General features: G+C 53.0%; 1 protein-coding gene across 1 annotated transcript; it reads right to left on the bottom strand.

Moving 5' to 3' along the window:
• Positions 1-656: 656 nt before the first annotated feature.
• Positions 657-16,834, bottom strand: USHBP1 (USH1 protein network component harmonin binding protein 1). The gene is made up of 13 exons (XM_054465935.2): positions 16,666-16,834; positions 16,351-16,452; positions 16,107-16,255; positions 14,646-15,084; positions 11,960-12,085; positions 11,658-11,797; positions 11,351-11,491; positions 10,276-10,449; positions 8,497-8,746; positions 7,412-7,633; positions 3,957-4,063; positions 3,632-3,754; positions 657-2,482 (listed from the first exon to the last, which is right to left on the bottom strand). Exons 2-13 carry the CDS (start codon positions 16,402-16,404, stop codon positions 2,293-2,295), a joined length of 2,115 nt encoding a protein of 704 aa, XP_054321910.2. The 5' UTR covers positions 16,405-16,452; positions 16,666-16,834; the 3' UTR covers positions 657-2,292.
• Between the last annotated feature and the right edge of the window lie 2,367 nt (positions 16,835-19,201).

A 19,201-nucleotide genomic window follows, 5' to 3' on the forward strand; every position in this document is an offset into this window, starting at 1 on the left:
AACACACCTGCACAGGTGGGGCCTGGAGCACCCGCCCCCAAGGCTGGGAATGAAAGAAAGCCTTTCTAATCCCCGTCTCGGGTTTCAGCTGCCACCCTGAAGGGGCACAGCTGGCCACTAATCCAAGCCTGGCTGGGTCGTTCCAAGCTCCCCTTTCCCGGACTCAGCCAGTCCTGGTGTGGAGGGGCAGGGAGATGTGACTTATGCAAATGACATGCTAATCAATTGCCTGCTATTAACCTGACACTTCCCACAGCTCCTGGGCCCCCAGGAGAAAGCTGTAACTGGCCACCATTGGCATTCATTCTGAGTTTCTCTTGAAGTATAACGCCCCCTGAGTCCCAGACTGTTACCTTTGCTATGCCTGTCCCCCACCCAGAAACCCTTCACCTTATTTTATTTATTTTTGAGACAGACTCTCCTATTTTGCCTAGGCTGGTCTTAAACCCCTGGGCTCAAGCAGTCCTCCTTCCTCGGCCTCCTGAGACACTGGGATTACAGCCAAACTTGACCACATGGAGTCGAGAAACCCTTGACCTTAGCTTTGAGTTAGTAGCAACTCCTCATCCACACCCTGAATCTGAACCGTTCCAGCTTCAGTCTCCCTTCTGGAATATAGGCATCTTCCTTTTTGTTTTGTTTTGTTTTGTGTTTTATTTATTTATTTATTTAGAGACAGAGTTTTGCTCTTGTTGCCCGAGCACGATCTTGTTGTTGGCGCGATCTCGGTTCACTGCAACCCCTGCCTCTTAGGTTCAAGCAATTATCCTGCCTCAGCCTCCCGAGTAGCTGGGATTACAGGCATGCGCCACCACACCCAGCTAATTTTTGTATTTTTAGTAGAGACGGGGGTTTTACCATGTTGGCCAAGCTGGTCTCAAGCTCCTGACCTCAGGTGATCCTCCCCGCCTCGGCCTCCCAAAGTGCTGGGATTACAGGCATGAGCCACCACACCCGGCCTGTTTATTGTTGTTGTTGTCGTTGTTGTTTTTTGAGACGGAGTCTCGCTCTGTCACCAGGCTGGAGTACAGTGGCACAACCTCGGCTCACTGCAACCTCCAACTCCCTGGTTCAAGCGATTCTCCTGCCCCAGCCTCCCGAGTAGCTGGGATTACAGGCACGCACCACCACGCCCAGCTAATTTTTGTATTTTTAGTACAGATGGGGTTTCACCATGTTGGCCTCTATCTTCTGACCTTATGATCTGCCCGCCTTGGCCTCCCAAAATGCTGGGATTATAGGCGTGAGCCACCGTGCCCGGCCCTGTTTTGTTTTTTTGAGACAAGGTATTATTCTGTCACCCAAACTGGAGTGCCATGGCTTGATCTCAGCTCACTGCAACATCTGCCTCCCAGGTTCAAGCAATTATCCTGCCTCAGCCTCCTGAGTAGCTGGGACTACAGGCACACACCACCACACCCAGCTAATTTTTGTATTTTTAGTAGAGACAGGGGTTTCACCATGTTGGCCAAGCTTGTCTCAAAATCCTGACCTCAGGTGATCCTCCCTGCCTCAGCCTCCCAAAGTGCTGGGATTACAGGCATGAGTCACCACGCCTGGCCTGTTTTTTTTTTTGAGACAGGGTCTTACTCTGTCACCCAGACTGGAGTGCAGTGGTGTGATCTCAGCTCACTGCAACCTCTGCTTCCCAAGCTCAAGTTTCCCTCCCACTTTAGCCTCCTAAATAGCTTTATAGCACATGCCACCGCGCCTGGCTAATTTTTGTATTTTTTTGTAGAAATGCGTTTTTGCCATGTTGCCCAGGCTGGTCTTGAACTCCTGGGCTCAAGTGATCTACCCACCTTGGCCTCCCAAAGTGCTGGGATTACAGACGTGCACCACTGAGCCCGGCCCCCTTCAGGAAAATCTGCCAGCCAAACCCAGCATCTCCCTGGGAAGGGGCTGCCAGGAGAAGCTCTGTCCAGTCCCCATGAATCCCTCCCTGGGCTTCGGGAGACAGGCCAGTTGGAACTTCAGCTGTGGCTATGCAACCTCACGGACCCCCAAAATGCGTCAGTCCCAGGGACATGGTCCCACAGCCCAGGTTGCTTCTGGCCTGACCCCACTGATGTGAAGTTCACATTCCACTTGGTGCCAGGCCAAAGACAGCTGAGTCTTTCTGCATTGCCTGGCCACACCCCATCAGGCCCTGGACACCCATGTGCACCAGCTTCCCTCACGCCAAATGTGTCCCAACATGCCAAATCATGCAAAATGACATGATGTCACTCCAGGACAGTTTATGACATGCCACAGCTGTCTGGCATGTCCAGACATGGCTGGGTAAGGGGCCTACAGAAAGGTATCCCCAAGCTGGGGAGGCGGGAGGGGAGGCCTGGGCTTCCCCAGGGCCCTTGCAGTGGCTTCGAGCACCGCCACCTCCTCGGCCTGCTGAGCCTCCATGAGTGCCATCTGCTGCTCCAACTTCCGGCGTTGCTCTTCCTGCTTCCGGTGGGCTCCTCGGAAGGCCAGGACCAGGGCGCTGGAAGGGGTGGATGGCTGGGTCAGGAAACAGCCCCCGACTCCACCCAAGGCAAGGGCCGTGTACTCCCACTCCCAGAATAGGGGCTCTTTCACATTGGGTCTCCAAGGGTCCCAGCTAGCTGGTCTTTTTGTTGTTGTTGTTGTTTGAGACGGAATTTCGCGCTTGTCGCCCAGGCTGGAGTGCAATGGTAAGATCTCCCCTCACTACAACCTCTGCCTCCCAGGTTCAAGTGATTCTCCTGCCTCAGCCTCCCAAGTAGCTGGGATTACAGGTGCCCACCACCACGCCTAGCTAATTTTTTTGTATTTTTTAATAGAGATGGGGTTTCACCATGTTGCCCAGGCTGGTCTTGAACTCCTGACCTCAGGTGATCCGCCTGCCTCAGCCTCCCAAAGTGCTGGGATTACAGGTGTGAGTCTCCATGCCCATCCTGTTTTTTCTTGTTGTTGTTTTTTGAGACAGGGTTTCGCTCTTGTTGCCCAGGCAATGGCACAATCTCGGCTCACTGCAACCTCTGCCTCCCGGGTTCAAGCGATTCTCCTGCCTCAGCCTCCCGAGTAGCTGGGATTACAGACATGCGCCACCACACCTGGCTAATTTTCTATTTTTAGTAGAGACAGGGTTTCTCCATGTTGGTCAGGCTGGTCTCGAACTCCCGACCTCAGGTGATCTGCCTGCCTTGGCCTCCCAAAGTGCTGGGATTTCAGGCGTGAACCACCGCGCCTGGCCCAGCCTGTTGTTTTTTTTTTTGAGACAGAGTCTCGCTCTGTCGCCCAAGCTGGAGTGCAGTGGTGTGATCTCTGCTCACCACAACCTCCACCTCCTGGGTTTAAGCAATTCTCCTGTCTCCCAGGTAGCTGGAATTACAGGCACGTGCCAAGACGCCCAGCTAATTTTTGTATTTTTAGTAGAGATGGAGTTTCACCACGTTGGCCAGGCTGGTCTCAAACTCCTGACCTCAAGTGATCTGCCGGCCTCAGCCTCCCAACATGCTGGGATTACAGGTGTGAGCCACCACACCTGGCCTTTACTGCCTATCTTGGGGCAGCGGGGAATGCTAAGGCCCAGAGAGAGCCAGGGATACTTCTGAGATCCTGGTGGGGGATGGTGCCAGGGGATTGGGGCAGTGCAGAACAGGGGTCCTACCTGTGGGCTTTGCATAAATCCCTGTTCAGCTTGGCACTCTGAGACCGTCTGGCTCGCCCCTTCTGAGCCACCCGTTCCAACTCCCTGCGCAGAGACTGCAGCTGCTCCCGCAGGTCCAGCGTCCTGTTGCCAAGGGGAAGAGAGGGGGCTCACAGCCCCAGCCGATCCTATTTCCCACGTCTCCTCCTCCCCACCTGCCCACAGTATTGTCATGTAAACACACCTGTACACAGGGGCACACCTTAGCTTCTACTGCAGACGACACCCCCGGGGACTGTCATATAGGCTGCCCACCCCCCGCCCAGCCCAGGACCCAGGCACACACCTGGTGAGCGATGCTGCCAGTTCCTGGGCTAACTTCTCTGGGTCCCAGGCTCTGCCCACCTGGCCACCATCAATGCCACTGGTGCCACCAGGGACAGCAGGAAGGCCCTAAGGGAGGGAGAAGACAAGAAAGTGACACTAGCCTAGTCCAAGTCCATGTTTGGCCCACACTGGACATTGAAGCTGCCCAGACAGTGGCAGCTGCTGCACTTTCAGAGACCCCCATCTGGTTCGATACACCAATAAGAGCAAAATTATACTCTGATAAGGGAAATATCTTATTTAATTAAAAAAATTTTTTTCTGAGACAGAGTCTCACTCTGTCACCCAGGCTGGAGTACAGTGGCATGATCTTGGCTGACAGCAACCTCTGCCTCCCAGGTTCAAGCAATTCTCCTGCGTCAGCCTCCCAAGTAGTTGGGATTACAGACACATGCCACCAGACCCGGCTACTTTTCGTATTTTTAGTAGAGACGGAGTTTCACCATGTTGGCCAGGCTGGTCTCGAACCTCATCTCTAAAAATAAAATTTAGGGGCCAGGTGTGGTAGCTCATGCCTGTAATCCCAGCACTTTGGGAGGCCAAGACAGGTGGATCACTTGAGGTCAGAAGTTCAAGACCAGCCTGGCCAACATGGTGAAACCCTGTCTCTACTAAAAATACAAAAATTAGTCTGGCATGGTGGCAGACCCCTGTAATCCCAGCTACTTGGGAGGCTAAGGCAGGAGAATCGCTTGAACTTGGGAGGCGGAGGTTGCAGCGAGCCAAGATCATGCCACTGCACTCCAGCCTGGGCAACAGAGTAAGACTCGGTCGGTGGTGGGTACCTGTAGTCCCAACTAACTGGGCGGCTGAGGCAGGAGAATCACTTGAAGCTGGGAGGCAGAGGTTGGAGTGAGCTGGCATCGCAGCACTGCACTCTAGTCTGAGCGACACAGTGAGATTCTGTCTCAAAAAAAAAAAAAAAAAAACTAGAGATCCATGGGAAGTCCTTGCTCCTGTCTAATCCTTGTTTGAAATAATAATAATAATAATTATTATTATTATTTTTGACGGAGTCTCGCTCTGTCGCCCAGGCTAGAGTGCACTGGCATGATCTCGGCTCACTGCCAGCTCCGCCTCCCGGGTTCACGCCATTCTCCTGCCTCAGCCTCCCGTGTAGCTGGGACTACAGGCGCCCACCATCCCCAGCTAATTTTTTGTATTTTTAGTAGAGACGGGGTTTCACCATGTTAGCCAGGATGGTCTCGATCTCCTGACCTCGTGATCCGCCTACCTCAGCCTCCCAAAGTGCTGGGATTACAGGCTAGGATTACAGGCATGAGCCACCGCGCCCAGCCAATAATAATAATTTTTTTTTCTTTTTTTTTTTGAGACGGAGTCTTGCTCTGTTGCCCAGGCTGGACTGCAGTGGCGCAATCTTGGCTCACTGCAACCTCCGCCCCTCCAGGTTTAAGCAATTCTCTGTCTCAGCCTCTGGAGTAGCTGGGATTACAGGCACGTGCCACCACGCCCAGCTAATTTTTTTGTATTTTTAGTAGAGACAGGGTTTCACCATCTTGGCCAGGCTGGTCTTGAACTCCTGACCTCGTGATCCACCCGCCTCGGCCTCCCAAAGTGCTGGGATTACAGGCATGAGCCACCACGCCTGGCCAATAATAATTTTTTAAAAATTAGGCTGGGTGTGGTGGCTCACGCCTGTAATCCCAGCACTTTGGGAGGCCGAGGCGGGCGGATCACCTGAGGTCAGGAGTTCGAGACCAGCCTGGCCAACATGGTGAAACCCTGTCACTACTAAAAATACAAAAATTAGCCAGGTGTGGTGGTGCACGCCTGTAATTCCAGCTACTTGGGAAGCCAAAGCAGGAGAATCGCTTGAACCTGGGACGCAGAGATTGCAGTGAGCCAAGATTGCACCACTGCACTCCAGCCTGGGTGACAGAGCAAGATCCGATTCCAAAAAAAAAAAAAAAAAAAAAAAATTAAAGGCCGGGTGCTGTGGCTCATGGCTATAATCCCAGTACTTTGGGAGGCTGAGGCGGGCAGATCACCTGAGGTCAGGAGTTCTACGCCAGCCTGGCCAACATGGTGAAACCCCATCTCTACTAAAAAATACAAAAATTGGCCAGGCACGGTGGCTCACGCCTGTAATCCCAACACTTTGGGAGGCAGGTGGATCACAAGGTCAGGAGATCGCGACCATCTTGGCTAACACAGTAAAACCCCGTCTCTACTAAAAAAAAAACCAAAAAAATACAAAAAAAATTAGCCGGGTGTGGTGGCGGGTGCCTGTAGTCCCAGCTACTCGGCAGGCTGAGGAAGGAGAGTGGCGTGAACCCGGGAGGCGGAGCTTGCAGTGAGCTGAGATTGTGCCACTGCACTCCAGCCTGGGCAACAGAGCGACACTCTGTCTCAAAAAAAATAAAAAAAAATAATAAATAAGCCGGGTGCAGTGGCTCACGCCTGTAATCCCAGCACTTTGGGAGGCTGAGGCGGGCGCATCAACTGAGGTTCAGAGTTCGAGATCAGCCTTAGTAACATGGAGAAACCCCATCTACACTAAAAATACAAAAATTAGCCGGGCGTGGTGGCGCATGCCTGTAGTCCCAGCTACTCAGGAGGCTGAGGCAGGAGAATCACTTGAACCCAGGAGGCGGAGGTTGTGGTGAGCCAAGATCGGGCCATTGCACTCCAGCCTGGGCAACAAGAGCGAAACTCTGTCTCAAAAAAAAAAAAAAAAAAAAGAGATGAGGTCTCGCTCTGTGGCCCAGGCTGGAGTGAAATGACATAATCGTGGCTCGCTGAAGCCTCCAACTCCTGGGTTCAAGTGATCCTCCCACCTCAGCCTCCCGAGTAGCTGGGACCACCGTGATAAGGGAAATAAATAACAGGAAACCTCATCTGAAGTCACTCCAGGAGGGCTTCCTTGAGGAGGTGATGTCTAAACTGAGATCTACAGGAGGTCGAGGACTTTATGACACAAAGAGGGAAGTGACCGTGTTCCTGGCAGGGACACAGAATGTACAAAGGCTTGGAGGTAGGAGAGATGATTCAAAGAGCTGCATTAAGGACAGGTGCGGCGACTCATGCCTGTAATCTCAGCACTTTGGGATGTGGAGGCGGGCGAAACATTTGAGGTCAGGAGTTCGAGACCAGCCTGGCCAACATGGTGAAACTGCAACTCTACAAAACTGCATCTCTACAAAACATACAAAAAATAGCTAGATGTGGTGGTGCGTGTCTGTAATCCCAGCTACTCAGGAGGCTGAGACAGGAAAATCGCTTGAACCTGGGAGGCAGAGGTTGTGGTGAGCTGAGATTGCAACATTGCATTCCAGCCTGGGCAACAAGAGCGAAACTCCGTCTCAAAAAAAAAAAAAGGGGGCTGTGATTGACAAGGGCTATGTTCTCATTAGTAAGCCACTACCCCTACCAGGTTCAGGCAGGGCGGCTCACCTGATACCATTCTTCCTCGTCCCCGCTGCTGCCACCTCCGCTGCTATGTCCGCCACTGCTGTTTGCCCCACCAGCCCGGAGCTCCGCCTGTTCCCACCGCAGCTGCTCCAGCAGGAGCACGTGAGCTGGACCCAGGGCTCGGAGGGCAGCCTCCCGCAGCTCTACGCCCCGCTTCTCACGCCGCACCAGCTGCAGCCGAAGCATCAGGTCCGCCAGGGCCTCCTGTGGGACCAAGGAGAGGGGAGAGAATTTATGCTTCTACGGTCAACTGCAGGGAAACTGAGGCCCCAAGAGGCACACACTGAGGACTGTTCAGATAAAAACTGTGACCTTTGGCCGGGCGCGGTGGCTCATGCCTCTAATCCCAGCACTTTGGGAGGCTGAAGTGGGTGAATTACCTGAGGTCAGGAGTTCGAGATGAGCCTGGCCAACATGGTGAAACCCTGTCTCCATTAAAAATACAAAAATTAGCCGGGTCTGGTGGTGCACGCCTGTAATCCCAGCTACTCGGGAGGCTGAGGCAGGAGAATCACTTGTACCCGGCAGTGAGGCAGAGGCTGCAGTGAGCCAAGATAGCGCCACAGCACTCCAGCCTGGATGACAGCAAGACTCCGTCTCAAAAAACAAACAAACAAACAAACAAACTAGGACCTTCACCATTCACCATGTTCTTATGAGGTGAAAATATCTTCCTCCCACAAAAGCTACAGCTGTAGAAATGGCATTTCCTAGAGGGCAAGTAGCTTACATAGGTCAAATAGCAGTTCTGTGAAAACTTCTGGAGTTTCTCCAACTCTAGAACCTCAAGTTTTTCATGCCAAGCTACAAACCCAAGATTGTGTTCTTTGCTCCCATCTCTTCCCATAGGAAGGGCATTTTGGAGAGCCAGATTTGTAGTCTAATGAGAAACTGAACCCCAGAAAACAAACTCCTATTAATCCCTCAAAACCCCAGCTCCAATTCTCCCTTCACAATGCCTGCACTCAGCCCAGCAGAATTCTCCTTTGCTCCTTGGTCCCCCAACCTCAGTAAAGGATTTTGTCCCACCAAGAAAGACTGACACAGTGGCCACAGCCCATTTGTACCCTTGTGGCCACCAGGTCCTGCTGAATTTGTGTCTTCTCCAGTCGGGGAAGAGCTGGGCCAGGCTGGGCCCCCAGAATGGCCTGCACCATGGCTTCTGCACGGGGCACAGTGGGCATGGGTGCCAAGGTGGGGCCAGGCTCTGAGAGAATCTTCACTAGAGAACGGCGCTCCTGGAGACGCTGGACATAGCTTCGGAGCTGGAAAGCCACTTCCTGTGGGGTGGGCTTATCCACACTGCTGCCTTCAGGGCTACAGAAAACAGAAGAGGTGCCTTTGTCAACACTGGCAGACATAGGTGGGTTAACTTCATGCCAGTCCTGGTAGGGTCCATCACCTTCCATCTCACTGGCCACGATGGAGTCTACGCCATCTTTGGTGGTCCCTGTCACACCAACATACCCCACTAGGCACCACCTTCCATCAAGACCACGTGGTGTCCGGGTGCGGTGATGCATGTCTGTAACCCCAGCACTTTGGGAGGCTGAGGTGGGAGGATTGCTTGAAGCCAGAAGTTTGAGACCAGCATAGGCAACAGAGTGAGAATCCGTCTTTTTGTTTTTGTTTTTGTTTTTGTTTTTGTTTTGAGACGGAGTCTTGCTCTGTCACCCAGGCTGGAGTGCAGTGGTGTGACCTCGGCTCACTGCAAGCTCCACCTCCCGGGTTCACGCCATTCTCCTGTCTCAGCCTTCCGAGTAGCTGGGACTACAGGCGCTTGCCACCACGCCCGGCTAATTTTTTTTTTTTTTTTTTTTTTGGTATTTTTAGTAGAGACGAGGTTTCACTGTGTTAGCCAGGATGGTCTCGATCTCCTGACCTTGTGATCCGCCCACCTCGGCCTCCCAAAGTGCTGGGATTACAGGCGTGAGCCACTGCGCCTGGCCAAGAATCCGTCTTCATAAAAAATTAGCTGCGGCCGGGCGCAGTGCCTAACGCCTGTAATCCCAGCACTTTGGGAGGCAGAGGCAAGTAGATCACCTGAGGTCAGGAGTTCGAGACCAGCCTGACCAATATGGAGAAACCCCATCTCTACTAAAAATCAAAATTAGCCAGGTGTGGTAGTGGGAGCCTGTAATCCCAGTTACTCAGGAGGCTGAGGCAGGAGAATCACTTGAACCCAGGAGGCAGAGGTTGCAGTGAGCTGAGATTGGACCATTGGACTCCAGCCTGGGTGACAAGAGTGAAACTCCATCTCAAAAAAAAAAAAAAAAAAAGACAGGGTCTCACTCTGTCACCCAGGCTGGAGTGGTGCACCAGGCTGGAGTGCAGTGGTGCAATCTCAGCTCACTGCAGCCTCCACCTCCCAGACTCAAGGCATCCTCCCACCTCAGCCTCCCAAATAGCTGGTACTACACGAGCACACCACCATGCCCAGCTAATTTGTTTGTAGTTTTGGTAGAGAAGGACTTTCACCACGTTACAAGGGCTGGTCTTGAACTACTGAGCTCAAACAATCTGCCTGCCTGCCTCGGCCTCCCAAAGTGCTGGGATTACAAGCTTGAGCCACTGTGCCCGGCTGTGGGTGCCAGTTTTAACCAGTAGGCATCGTCATTCATCTTCATGCCAACTGCAATGTCTGTCAACCACCATGCCAACTTTGTCAAGTAGCAACAGGCCAACTGCAGCTGAGCCTCATGTCAACCAACCACAGTGAGCTCCACACCGACCTTGCTGGACACAGCCACACCAAGCCCCCAAATGTGGTAAGCTCTGGGAGCCCCATTCCCCAGTCAAGACCCCACTCTTCAACCAGGCCAGTTCCCAGGGTTCCAGGGGGGTACCTTGGCTGTGGATTCTGCAGTGCTCCTGCATCCGTGGCAGCCTCCTCTTGTGCCAGCAGCCTCCATGCTTCCTTTTCAGCTGCTTGCAGGTCACCCATGGGGGCTTCGTCTCCTGCTCCTGAGTCGGCCTCCCGCAGAGCAAGCAGAACCCTGTATGCCTCTTCACAGTGCTCACTATGGGACACTGGTTCTGAGTGCTTCAGGACACTCAGCTCGGCTGGGTGCAATGGCCCTCACCTGTGGTCCCAGCACTTTGGGAGGCTGAGGCGGGAGGATTACCTGAGGTCAGGAGTTCAAGACCAGCCTGACCAACATGGTGAAACCCTGTCTCTACTAAAAAGACAAAGATTAGCAAGGTGTGGTGGTATGCACCTGTAGTTCCAGCTACTCAGGAGGCTGAGGCAGGAGAATCACTTGAACTGGGGAGGCGGAGGTTGCAGTGAGCCAAGATGGCACCACTGCACTCCAGCCTGGGTGACAGAGCAAGACTCTGTCTCAAAAAAAAAAAAAAAAGAAAAAAGAAAAAAAAACCACTTAGCTACATCTCGCTCTATAGGTGCCAGTCCCCACTTGCTCCTGAACCCTTTTTCTCCCCACTGCCCTCAGCTCTGGAAGCATGCAGACTCCCTTAGCAACCCTGAACTAAAATTGCCCTAAGTTAATTTCTGGGCCGGGCGAGGTGGCTCACACCTGTAATCCCAGCACTTTAGGAGGCCCAGTGGGGCGGATCATGAGGTCAGGAATTTGAGACTAGCCTGGCCAACATGGTGAAACCCGTCTCTACTAAAAATACAAAAATTAGCTGGGTATGGTGGCATAGGCCTGTAATCCCAGCTACGCAGGAGGCTGAGACATGAGTATCATTTGAACCCAGGAGGCAGAAGTTGCAGTGAGCTGAGATCTCGCCACTGCACTCCAGCCTGGGTGACACAGCAAGATTCTGTCTCAAAAAAAAAAAAAAATTAATTTCTGAAGTGGGGAAGGTGCTCTCCAGTGAGGGTTCTGTGGAATGGGGCCATCCTCAGAAAGCCCATTCCCTCCCCAGCTGGTGACATCACTGGCAGGGTACACTGACCTGTACTGCAAGGCCAGATGCAATGCTGTGGCCTCAGCCTCCCGCTGGCCTAGCTGCATGCTGAGGCCTTCACAGCAGCCCTTGTATCCCAGGAGCACAGCTGATAGCAGACGGTTAAAGCATTTGAGCTTCTCAATGCTCCTGTCCCCGAAGGTGGGGAAGAGGGAAAGTCAGAGGCCTTCTAAGGCAGTCAGGCCTCAATTTCCACCCTTTCCCTCCCTCCTGTTGCAGTTTCAGACTCCTGGCTTTATAACTCAGTTGGAGGAGGTGCCTGTGCCCTTATGAGCTCAGCATTTGAGTCTCTTACCCCCGGAGTTGCTCCATCTGGGCTTCCATGATGTGCATCTCAGGACTGAGGGGCTGGGTGGGAAGAGACCCAAGGATCTGGGTGCTGGAATGGCTGTGGAGGCGCCGAAGCATGGGGTGAGCCAGGGAGAAGGAGTCCGGCTAAGAAGAAGTGATAAAATTGACCCCAATTGTCACCAAGAGCCTGGGATTGTAGGCATTTTGCAACCCCAGAAGCTGTTGGATCCCATGACAAAGATTTGAGTCTCATTCCCCTGAAGGCTAAGGACATCAAGACCATGGGATTGAACTTCTCGCACTCACCTGAGTCTCCCAGGGTTCCCCGTCTGCCTCAGAGCTGCTAGAACCACTGCCTGAGCCACCTGCTTGGCTGTGGGAAAGACGTGGGCAGGGCTCCAGCCTCAAGAGGGAATCCTGCAGCTCCTGAACCTGGGAAAGATGAGGGGGATGTCAGGCTTAGGGGCTCAAACCAACCACCAGCCCTCCCTCCCCAAGGCCTGTTCTTGGGGAAGTGGCAAGAACCCTAGCTGGAAGATAGGAGGCTTGGATACTTAGCCTGCCAAAAATCTCACTATCTGACCTTGGGAATGTTTCTCAGCTGCTGAGGATTTTATTTTTCCCAGCAGAAAAATGGGCCCCACTCTGGGGGAAAATGAATCTCTGGACTGGACTCCCACAGCCCCAGGTTTTTCTACCAGCCTGAGATGAGGGCTTCCCTCTCAATATCTCATTCAGTCACATGGCTTTTTTATTTTTATTTTTATTTTTGAGATGGAGTCTTGCTCTGTTACCTAGGCTGGAGTGCAGTGGCACAGTCTCAGCTCACTGCAACCTCTGCCTCCCAGGTTCAAGTGATTCTCCTGCCTCAGCCTCCTGAGTAGCTGGGATTACAGGCATCTGCCACCATGCCTGACAAATACTTGTATTTTCAGTAGAGATGGGGTTTCACCATGTTGACCAGGCTGGTCTTGAACTCCTGACCTCAAGTGATCTTCCTGACTCAGCCTCCCAAAGTGCTGGGATTACAGGCATGAGCCACTGCACCTGGCAGTCACATGGCTTTAAATGCCACCTGTGTGCTAAGGATGCTCAAGTGTCTCCCTTCTGCCCTGCTGTCTCCTCTGAGCCCTGGACTCAGACATGTAGCTGCTCCCTTGAGGACCCCACGTGGATGTCTCATGGACACTTGAGCTTATCAAGGGCTAAAGAGATCTGGTCACCCCCAGCCAAACCTGCCCACCCTGTAGCTCCTCCATCTCTCCCTTCTAGTCCAGCAGGTCCCAAAGCCTGAAGTTGTCCTTGACTTCTCTCTAGCCTTCACGCTCACACGTCAGTTCCATCTGCCACATCACCCAGAATCCGTCCGCATCTCTCCACTTCTACAACCTCCACCATCGTGCATGTCTGGACCAATGAAGTCACCTCCTGGCTCTCCAGGAGTCCACCCTCACCTCCGCAGACTGTTCCTACCTCCGCCACCAGAGGGCGCCTGTGAACACCTGCGTCGAGCATGCCCCTCCTGTGCTCAAAACCCTCCAGGGCTCTCACCTTAATCAGAGCAAAGCCCAAGCGTCTCCTTGCCGCCCACGAGGCCCTACGCGATCGGCATTTGTTCTCCCTCTGTTCTGTTCTGGCTCCCCACACTCTCCCTGTTGCCCCCTGTGTTCCAGCCACACTGGCCTCCTTCGGGTTTCTTGAAGAGGCCAGTCATGCTGCCACTCCAGGGCCTGTTCCCACCACCCTCAGTTTTCTTTCTTTCTTTCTTTTCTTTTTTTTTTTTGAGAAAGAGTTTTCTTCTGTCGCCCAGGCTGGAGTGCAATGGCGAGATCTCGGCTCACTGCAAGCTCCGCCCCCTGGGTTCACGCCATTCTCCTGCCTCAGCCTCCCGAGTAGCTGGGACTACAGGCACCTGCCACCACGCCCGGCTAATTTTTTGTATTTTTAGTAGAGACGGGGTTTCACCGTGTTAGCCAGGATGGTCTCGATCTCCTGACCTCGTGATCTGTGCCTCGGCCTCCCAACGTGTTGGGATTACAGGCGTGAGCCACCGTGCCCAGCATTTTTTTTTTTTTTGAGACAGAGTCTCACTCCGTCACCCAGGCTGGAGTGGAGTGGTGCGATCTCGGCTCACTGCAACCTCCACCTCCTAGGATCAGGCGATTCTCGCTCCTTAGTCTCCCTGGTAGCTGCAGAATTGTGTCAAGCAATTCTCCTGCAATTCCCCTGCCTCAGCCTCCCGAGTAGCTGGGATTGCAGGCACGTGCCACCACACCTGGCTAATTTTTGTATTTTTAGTAAAGACAAGGTTTCACCATGTTGGCCAGGCTGGCCTCTAACTCCTGGCCTCAAGGGAGCCACCCACCTCGGCCTCCCAAAGTGCTGGTGTAGATTACAGGCATAAGCCACTGCACCCAGCCAACCTGGCTGGTTTTTTTTTTTTTTTTTTTTTGTGACAGAGTCTCACTCTGTCCCCCAGGCTGGAGTGCATTGGCACGATCTCAGCTGACGGCCATCTCCATCACCCAGGTTCAAGCGATTCTCCTGCTTCAGCCTCCTGAGTAGCTGGGATTACAGGCCTATGCCACCACACCTGGCTAATTTTTTTTTTTTTTTTGTATTTTTAGTAGAGATGGAGTTTGACCATGTTGGCCAAGCTGGTCTTGAACTCCTGACTTTGTGATCCACCCACCTCAGCCTCTCAAAGTGCTGGGATTACAGGTGTGAGCCACCGTGCCTGGCCAACCTGGCTGACTTTTAATTTTTTTGCAGAGGTGGCAGTCTTGCTGTGTTGCCCAGGCTGGTCTTGAACTCCTGGCCTCAAAGAATCCTTCTGCCTCCACCTCCCAAAGTGCTGGGATTATAGGTGTGAGCCACCACACCCAGCCTTAAAAGGTTTTTTGAATGAACGAATGAATGAATATTGCCTACATCAGGCCCACCTCCTCCCTCAGACAGAGAGCCACATGGGACTCAGGATGGCCCCACTCACCTCTTTCTGCAGCATCTCCTTCTCAGCTCGGATGGCCTCCAGGGAGGCCTGCGTGTGGACCAGCTCATCCTCTCGGCTACTCAGGGCCAGCCGGAGCCAGGCATTCCTCTCGGCCAGGCGAGCTGCCTCTCGCTGGCAGCTCCCTGCCCCTTCCTGCTTCCCAAGGGGACCTGGTCCCCCTTCGCTTGTGCCTTCCAACTCCATAGGCCCGGGATGGCTGGGGGGCCGGTGGCGCCAGGCTGCAGCTGCTGCCTCCAGGGAGCTCAGAGCGTGCTGGAGGGTCTGAAACACATCGGGGGCCCCATTCCCAGGGGGCACAGTCTCCTTGTACTGTAGGGCTGCTTCTGGGGCCTGGTGGGCTTCCACTGCAGGTTTGTGGGGCACTTCGGGGGCTGAGGCCAGTCCCCTGCCAGAGCCCCCATCCGCCTTCTTGTCAGTCCTGTGGACACCAACTCAGGCACTTGAGTCACTCCATGCTGGGCAGGGAATTCTTTTTTATTTTTTGAGATGGAGTCTCACTCTGTTGCCCAGGCTGGAGTGCAATGGTGCGATCTCGGCTCACTGAAACCTCCACCTCCTGGTTTCAAGTGATTCTCCTGCCTCAGTCCCCCAAGTAGCTGGGATTACAGGCTCCCACCACCACGCCTGGCTAATTTTTGTATTTTTATTAGAGACAGGGTTTCACCATGTTGGCCAGGCTGGTGTCAAACTCCTGACCTCAGGTGATCCGCCCAACTCGGCCTCCCAAAGTGCTGGGATTACAGGCATGAGCCACCACGCTCGGCCCTGGGCAGGAAATTCTGAGGGCTTAAACTTTATGGTCTTGGGGAGGTGTGAGTGGAGCAGGAAGTTGGCAAGAGCTGCGTGTTCTGGGACTGGCATCCCAGGGTGAGACTGGGAGGCTGGGAATTCAAGGAAGAGGCTAGACAGAGGTGGTGAAGAAGTTGGAGGGGAGACCTGGCGCTGAGAAACAGAGTGAAGAGTAAGTTGGACTGTGACGGGCACTGGGAAAGGCCTGAAGGTGAGAGACAGAAGGTTCTGGAAATAGGGTCTTCTGGGGCAGCGGCTTACACTTGTAATCCCAGCATTTTCGGAGGCTGAAGTGGAGGGATCACTTAAGGTCAGGAGTTCAAGACCAGCCTGGCTAATGTGGCAAGACCCTGTCTCACTAAAAATACAAAAATTAGCCGGGTGTGGTGGCGCACACCTGTAATCCCAGCTACTCGGAAAGCTGAGGCTCCCACTTGAACCTGGGAGGCAGAGGTTGCTGTGAGTGGAGATTGTGCCACTGCACTGCACTGCAGCCTGGGTGACAGAGCAAGACTCAAAAAAAAAAAAAGAAAGTCAGGCTGAAGGCAATAGGGAGCTATGGTAGGTGAGTGAGTACAGCGGGCACATCAGCAGATCTGTGGATGGCAAAGATGCGTCTGGACTGAAGGGCACAGACCAAGCGGGTCTTACCTGCTTCCTTGGCCTTGGCCACTGACCTCCTCTATGGGGCCCAGCTGCTCCAGCCCGGAGCTCACTGGAGGTGGGGCAAAGCTAGGTTTGGAGCTCCCACTGGCTGCCTCGACCTCCTCTGAACTCTCAGCCACGGGATCCAGTTCACCCTGCAAATGACCCCCGGGGCCCTGCTCTGAGCCAGGCAGGACAGGACCTTGGGGTCCCCAGGAGCTGGGTGTGGAGGGGAGAGGGTGACACTTACGGGTGGAGCATGCCTCCCTCGCCGGCTTCGGGGCCGCGTGGCCCGGGAACTCATTGCTGTCCAGAAGCCAGTGCCCTCTGAATGCTTCTCCTTCGTCAACCCCTAAAACCACAGCCTGCCATGAGCTCTTGCACTTGTTGTCCTGGACAAAGGACAACCTCAATTTCCTCTGCTGTGAAATGGAGCATTGACTACCCTTCAGGAAAGGATTTTGTTATCAATGTTGATTGGGCAGATTTGAATGCCTCCCTGGACAGGGAGCTCACTATCTAACAAGGTTGTCCTGATCTCCCCCTTCTTCTCTACCTTCTTTACCTTCACGACGTCTTTGTCCACTTCCCTCCTCTATTTGAGCCTGGGAATGCGATCTCAAGAATTCTGTCTCCTCCCCGGCCCTCCTAAATGAGAGGTTCAGCTCTCTCTACCTCTCTGATCCTCTGGGGGTAACTTGATCAGAGGCCTGAGTCCCTAGACACTCTGTTGGGGTCACTCTGGCCACTGCCTGCTCAGGCCTGGGCTGGCCAAGCCTGGCCTGGGAGGGGCCGGGAAACAGGAAACCCCCTCCCCTGGTCACGTGATTTGTTATTGTGTTGTTTCCTTCTTGGGGACAGCAGCTTCCTGCAGCCCTAGCGGGGCACACATACCTGACTCCCAAGGTTTCGGCCCCTCCTCATCTCAGCCTCCAAGCTCATGGCCCTTCTAGCTCTGAGTCTTGGATTTTATTTCTCAAGAGCTAGAATGGGCCGAGCACCATTGCTCACGCCTGTAATCCGAGCACTCTGGGAAGCTGAGGAAGACAGATCGCTTGAGTCCAAGAGTTTAAGACAAGCCTGGGCAACATGGCGAGACCCCCGTCTTTACAAAAAATATAAAAATTAGCCAGGAGTAGTGGCGTACGCCTGTAGTCCCAGCTACTCAGGAGGCTGAGGTGAGAGGATTGCTTAACACCTGGAAGTTGAGGCTGCAGTGAGCTGTGGTCACGCCACTGCACTCCATTCTGGGTAACAAGGCAAGACCCTGTCTCAAAAAGAAAGAAAAAAAAAGAGCTAGAATGTTCCCCTGAGCTGATGGTTTTTATGTGGCTCCCCTGTGAACTTTTCTTCTCTGCCCGTCTCTTCATTGTGGGCTGACAGTTCTCTCTCTTTTTTTTTTTTTTTTTTGAGATGGAGTCTCGCTCTGTCGCCCAGGCTAGAGTGCAGTGGTGCAATCTTGGCTCATTGCAACCTCCACCTCCTGAGTTCAAGAAATTCTCCTGCCTCAGCCTCCCGAGTAGCTGGGATTACAAGTGCCCACCACAATGCCCAGCTAATTTTTGTATTTTTAGTAGAGACAGGGTTTCACCATGCTGACCAGGCTGGTCTCGAACTCCTGACCTCAAGTAATCCGCCAGCCTCGGCCTCCCAAAGTGCTGGGATTACAGGCGTGAGCCACCGCACCCGGCTAGGGATGGGTTTTTACCATGTTGGCCAGGCTGGTCTTAAACTCCTGACCTCAGGTGGTCCACCCACCTCAGCCTCCCAAAGTGTTGGGATTACACGCATGAGCCACCAACCCCACCAGCCCCAGAAACATTTAAGAGCCACTTGAAGCCTCAGTTTATTTATTTATTTTATTTTATTAGATGGAATCTTGTTCTGTCACCCAGGCTGGAGTGCAGTGGCGCGATCTCGGCTCACTGCAACCTCCACCTCCTGGGTTCAAGCGATTCTTCTGCCTCAGCCTTCTGAGTAGCTGTGATTATAGGTGCGCGCCACCACACCCAGCTAATTTTTTGTATTTTTAGTAGAGACGGGGTTTCACCATATCGGCCAGGCTGATCTCGAACTCCTGACCTTGTGATCCACCCACCTCAGCCTCCCAAAATGCTGGGATTATAGGTGTGAGCCACTGCCCCCAACCCCTCAGTTTTTTTTTTTTAAGGGTCAAAGAAGCCGGCCGCATTGGCCAGGCTCTAATTCGAGAATAGCCGGAGGGGCTGTGTAAGGTGAGCTTTGAAGGATAAAGAACTTGCCAGAAAAGCAACAGGAGGAACAGCATTCCAGGCAGAAGGAACTGCCTGGGCAAAGGCTTAGAGCCTTCAAAGAGCCGCTCTAGGTGACACAGCGAGACTCCATCTCAAAAAAACAAAAACAAAAACGGAAAAAAAAAAAAAAACCCAGCTCTACTAAAAATACTATATATATATATCTCAGCCGGGCCTGGTGGTGCATGCCTGTAATCCCAGCTACTTGGGAGGCTGAGGCAGGAGAATTGCTTGAACCCTGGAGGTGGAGGTTGCAGTGAGCCGAGATTGAGCCACTGCACTCCAGCCTGGGCGACAGAGCAAGACTCTGTCTCAAAAAAATAAAAATAAATAAATACTTCTGGGGCTAAGGGGGAAAGTGTGCACTAAGAAGACAACGGCAGCCTGGGCGACAGAGTGAGACTCTGTCTTAAAAAAAAAAAAAAAATGGAAGGAAGACTGGTTTAGCCTGATGCGGTGGTCCTCACCTGTACTCCCAGCTACTTGAGAGATCGTTTGGCTGTAGTGACTAGCCATGATCGCGTGACTGCAGTGTAGTTTGGGCGACAGAGCGATACCCTGTCTCTAAAAATAAGAAAAAAAAAAGCCATGGAAAAAGAGGCAGGCTTGAAATAGGCCCGACTTAGCTTCGCTCCACCTACAGTGACCCAATAAGACCAGAGTAAGTATTTTTTGATTCATGCAAATATATGTAAAATAAGGAACAAGAATTAAGTAATTGGGAAGGGCCCTGGATGCTCAGGCCACACCCACATGGGAATACCTACCCCACACGGAGGCTCAGGCCAGCTCCACCAATCACCAATCAGCTCCTCCTCTTTCCCTAAA

Source organism: Pongo pygmaeus, chromosome 20 (assembly GCF_028885625.2).
Source record: "Pongo pygmaeus isolate AG05252 chromosome 20, NHGRI_mPonPyg2-v2.0_pri, whole genome shotgun sequence".
In the NCBI taxonomy this organism is placed as follows: domain Eukaryota; kingdom Metazoa; phylum Chordata; class Mammalia; order Primates; family Hominidae; genus Pongo; species Pongo pygmaeus.

Coding starts and splice junctions, on each gene's coding strand:
- USHBP1 (XM_054465935.2), bottom strand. CDS start 16,404: ATGAGTTCCCGGGCCACGCGGCCCCGAAGCCGGCGAGGGAGGCATGCT. Junction 12,086..14,645: donor AGGAGATGCTGCAGAAAGAG/GTGAGTGGGGCC, acceptor CATCTTTCCCAG/GTTCAGGAGCTGCAGGATTC. Junction 2,483..3,631: donor GATTTATGCAAAGCCCACAG/GTAGGACCCCTG, acceptor CACCCCTTCCAG/CGCCCTGGTCCTGGCCTTCC.